Genomic DNA, 4529 nt, shown 5'->3' with positions numbered 1-4529 from the left:
TAACCCATTAATAGTTAATCGCTGATTTTCTAAAGCACTCCGCTTTACTATTAACTTTGCACAGTGTATATTCGGCAAAAGATCAGAGCATATATCACATGCCAGAATAGCTAAATATTTACGCAGGCGTTTTATTTTGTAATTTTTTTTGTTGAACCACATATTAGTAATACTATATACAGTACTACTATTAGCGCAAACTAATATAATAGGAAAATGTTCTTTAACTTAGTTTTAATGAGCAAGTATAACTTAAAATAACGGTTGAGCTGAAGTGTAACTAGGTATTAAAATTATTAACATTAAGAGTAGCAGCTATTTAAGCTTAAGGCGAAGTTTAAATAGGTAGTTTGGGGAAGCGCGCTGGCGGAAATCTCTTCAACCCTGTTCGATCTGGGTTAGTCTGCTTGTGGGTGACCGGGAGCTAACCACGTACTGCACTTCCCCTTTGAAAATCGGAATATCCATGATACTCCTGAAGATGTACGGGCACCTACTTCCGCCCGAATCAAGACTAAGCGGTAGGCGCTCGGCTTACCGGGCATTCGCAAAAACCATTAATAGAAGAAAAAACGTAATTACCACCACGGCCTTGAGTTTGCGCTTCTATGCTCTTAATCGCTGAGCTACGATCACAACTCAATACCGTTACGATGGTTTTACGTGTATAACATGTACAAAGCTAAAAACCCGAAAATTTAGAAGGACATATTTTTTTAATATCTACTCATAACTGTAATATTGTCTGTCTTCTTATTGCCTTTAGTTGGGCCCAGCTTCGGTCTACTCATGCTAAAGACCCTGAAGAGTACTTTACAAGAGTAAATCCTACTTATTCACAGAAAACAAGTTTGTATGGGAATAAAATCGGAGCGTGGAAAAGGCCACATTAATGATTTCCCAAATAGCAAATAAACGACTTTTCAAAAGGGAGAGATGAAAGAGGGGGCAAAAATCAGTTCTCAGACGAGCAAGTCGATGAGAGGCAGAACGTAAATGATGAAAATCTCCTGGCCTTCTTGCTCGTATATGTAGGTTGGCACCTTTCTTCTGACTTTTGTTAATAAAGCACTTTTATATAAAATGAGCTAAATTGTAACAAAGCTAATAGATAGTCTAAAAGGTTTGGAGTTAACATGACTTATTTTTAAAAAAGCGCTTATAGGCTTTCAGTTAGCCTGCTATGCCTTCCGTTATATACTGGCGATACCACTTATTTTTTATTATGTATTTATAGTAAAATAGTTAATGAACTTTAAAAACTTGGATGGAGCCGTTTACGAGGCTCAAACAAGCAGGAGCAAGTTATTTCAGCTCATTGGTGACTTAAAAAAGTCGTTAATTTTATAGTTATTAAATTATTAACTTATAAAATTTTCTAAATTTCGTATTATATTTTCTTTATATAGTTTAATATAGTTAGTTTTAAAATATTAATTTTTAACTTTAAATACTTTAGCCCTAAGCTGAAGGAGCAGGCTTTACTTGAGCTTAACAAAAACAGAGAATTTTTTCCTGACTTAGCTCCCCTATTATGGTTTTCAATAGGTTTTTACTTCAGAAATCTTGTTAGAGTGCATTCTACATTTTTTTTATTAATTAGGTACTGCAGCTGCGTTAGTCCAGGAGATAATGGTTATTTATCCTCTGTTATCTCCGCCTGTTTTAACCAGTCAAGCATCCAACCGCGTATGTAATGCACTTGCACTTTTGCAGTGTCTTGCGTCTCATCCTGACACTAGAAATCTTCTACTAAAAGGTCATTAGTTAGTCAGTTAAGCCTAACTTTATTTATATTCGGTATTGCTAACTTGAGAAAGATAAGGCATATATTTACAGGCTGCACACTTATATTTTAAATTTGGATTGTGTAGTACAGGCGCTTTTCTGATCTCCATATAGAGATTCACCTACTTTTTTTTTAACAAAAAACAAAAGTAAATACAGTTTTTTAACACTTTACAGTTACTGATAGATTGAGAGTTTTTTTTAACCTATTTTTTGTACTTATTCTTGACTTTAGTACGAGTTATATGATAAAAAAAACAATGGTGGTTTTAAAAGTTGTAATTTATTTATAATTATTTATTATTCTTTTTATATTAAGTTAATATTTTTACTTTTACTTCAAATATATCTTGCTTGCTAAAAAATTTATCATAATTCCTAATCTTACTTTAAATTTTAACGCACCATACACATAGCACACATCCCGATGTTAGTGTATCCCTTCCTGAACACCACCAATCCCGCACTTCCTTTTCAATATTTGCGTTTGAGAAGCCTCGGTGTTATTGGTGCTTTAGTGAAAGTATTACTTTTGTGTTCTTTTGAAAGTTCTGCATTTTTTCCTTTATTCCTTTATAACTATTAAAACAATAAGTAATGTTCTCTAATTTCATTTGTAGTCTTTTATAGAAAATTAATAATTCATTTTTATTAGACGGACGACCCTGAAATTATTGGGTTTTTTTTGTCCACTGAGCTTGTTCCATTGTGTTTAAGAATCATGGAGATTGGAGCTTCGCTTTCTAAGACGGTATCCTAGAACCCATAGTTTATATAATAACTTTGTGTTCTGTTAAAAGTTTAAGTATGTAATCGTATCTTATGAAGGCATTAAATAATTAGCTCGGGAAGTGTAGCTGTAAGTGTACTAGTGGAAAGTTTTTTTATAATTCAGTACCACCTCCGTAGGTAGCAACCTTTATAGTGCAAAAAATACTTCTAGACGAGTCCGGGCTGAACTTTGTGTGCCAGTCCTCCGACCGTTTTCTCTCCATCGTCACTGTGCTCGGCTTGATGGTGCAGAGTCTGCTTGAAAGCCACAGGCACCCACCTCTCGCCCCCAGTCCACCTGTAGACCTTTGCTTTTAGCTTTTTTTATATAGACTGCAAGGAACGCTGGAGCCGCAAACCGCTCGCCTCTTCCGCCACATCATCCGTTGTTATCTGCGTCTCTCGGAAAATCCAAAGTTCGACTACTTATTTGTCGGCTTATTTCTATTATTGTTTCCATTGGTTTACCTAATTATTTCAAGTAATCTTTATTAATCTTTCTGATTCTATTGTATACGTTGTGCTTACGGCTCCAGACAGTTCTTCTTTAAAAGTTTTGTGTGCATGTGCTTAATTTTTCAATTTGTGCGTTTTTTATGATAAAATTTTTGAGCTTAAAATGAATTAAAATAATATTGCTTGGCCATTCTAATTTATGACAAACGCTCTCAGTTTGTTTTCTTGTACCTACTAAACTTGCTTTATAGCTTCGTTGTGCTGCTTTAATTAAGTTTTGCTGGTTCCTTTTTGCGGATATCACGGTACTGGTTTAGTTGTTAAACATATTTAAAGTCAGTGTGCGGGCATTTTGATAACCGTTCTTTATAATCTTTTCATAATTAATGAACGAGCAGAGCACGCGAAGTATTGAAAAAATGTCTTCCGGATCCACTGAAACATCCATTATTTACTCAATTTCTTAAAGATGATTCTTTAGCTAAGAAATGGCTCAAACAACTTTTATTAAACTTGTCTTCACTATAATTCACTACAAAAAAATTTAGAAATTTACACTTGTAGATGGTCTTTTTCCATTCAGTTTAGTAATAAAAAGGGATCTTCTCTTATTTTTTAAGCTGGTTTTGGTTTTTTTCGCTGGTTACACGCATTTGTTAATAAGCAAGTCGGTCGAATTTAAATAAAGGCTGCCGATCGCGCGGGAGAAGGCCTAATTTTTAATGCTCATGGTATCCCCGGTGGATCGTGTTTGTAGTATACGAGGGGCAGTCTAATTACTGTGCATAATGTGTATATGTTCTTTAAAGTGTACAAATGTTTCTACCTTTGGTAAACATAAGTAATTATGCTTCATACAGGCGCTCCCTGTGGATGGTGTTGTGCTAGAAAAAATAACACGTTTACGAATATACTGCTGGACAAAAAAAAAGATTTTTTAAGTCTACAACATAACCTGATTACTATATCAGCTTCGTACTGTTGTTCAGAAGGGGCTGAAGTATCTTCCCAGTACTTAATAGATCGATGTCTTTAACGCCCTTTACACCAGGCTTCAACTTATATGTAGAAAGACAGCTGCGCTTAAACATTAAAGAATTTTTTAAATTTAGCTTATTATATACGTTTCTTGCGTTATATTATAAAGGTTATATTAAGGACCTTATTATTGTTCTAGAGCCAAACACCTTAAAAAAACTATAGCAATAAATAAATTTTAGAAGCGTCCCACTTATTTTAACTCCTCCCCCTTGTATCTTATCTTTTAAAAAAATTATATATGGAAATTCAGTCGAGAACGTCTAAAAATTCTTTTAACTTTGAAAAGTCCTATACTATTGGACATGCTTATTCTTGTTATCATTTGCCCAAACTTAAGCGTTTCAAATGATCATTGATTTTGTGTACTTAACTGAAGCGCCCCATTTATAAACTTTATGAAAGAAACGGCACTATCCGGAGGGCAGCAATAGTTATCAACCCATGAGTTGGCAGTGGTTCCAATAAAGTCAAAG

The 4529-nt window shown here is 34.4% G+C and overlaps 1 protein-coding gene across 1 annotated transcript; it reads left to right on the top strand.

The window, feature by feature from the left end:
- The first annotated feature begins 953 nt into the window (after positions 1 to 953).
- Positions 954 to 3543, top strand: LOC135119470 (CCR4-NOT transcription complex subunit 9-like). Its single transcript, XM_064043886.1, has 9 exons — positions 954 to 1035; positions 1238 to 1334; positions 1460 to 1548; positions 1604 to 1759; positions 2205 to 2311; positions 2444 to 2539; positions 2698 to 2831; positions 2892 to 2975; positions 3414 to 3543. Exons 2-9 carry the CDS (start codon positions 1249 to 1251, stop codon positions 3541 to 3543), a joined length of 882 nt encoding a protein of 293 aa, XP_063899956.1. The 5' UTR covers positions 954 to 1035; positions 1238 to 1248.
- The last annotated feature ends 986 nt before the right edge of the window (positions 3544 to 4529 follow it).

Source organism: Zophobas morio, unplaced genomic scaffold (genome assembly GCF_036711695.1).
Source record: "Zophobas morio isolate AGI-343-1 ecotype UQ-CSIRO unplaced genomic scaffold, CSIRO_AGI_Zmor_V1 ptg000266l, whole genome shotgun sequence".
Classification (NCBI taxonomy): Eukaryota; Metazoa; Arthropoda; class Insecta; order Coleoptera; family Tenebrionidae; genus Zophobas; species Zophobas morio.
Note: the sequence above shows the minus strand (reverse complement) of the source record. Positions and strands in the feature narration are given on the sequence as shown.

Bases quoted from the DNA above. Each gene is read 5' to 3' on its own strand.
- LOC135119470 (XM_064043886.1), top strand. From the start codon at position 1,249: ATGAACTTTAAAAACTTGGATGGAGCCGTTTACGAGGCTCAAACAAGC. The intron at 1,549-1,603 runs GTTTTTACTTCA...TTTATTAATTAG, and splicing joins CCTATTATGGTTTTCAATAG to GTACTGCAGCTGCGTTAGTC. The intron at 2,832-2,891 runs GCACCCACCTCT...TTTTTTATATAG, and splicing joins AGTCTGCTTGAAAGCCACAG to ACTGCAAGGAACGCTGGAGC.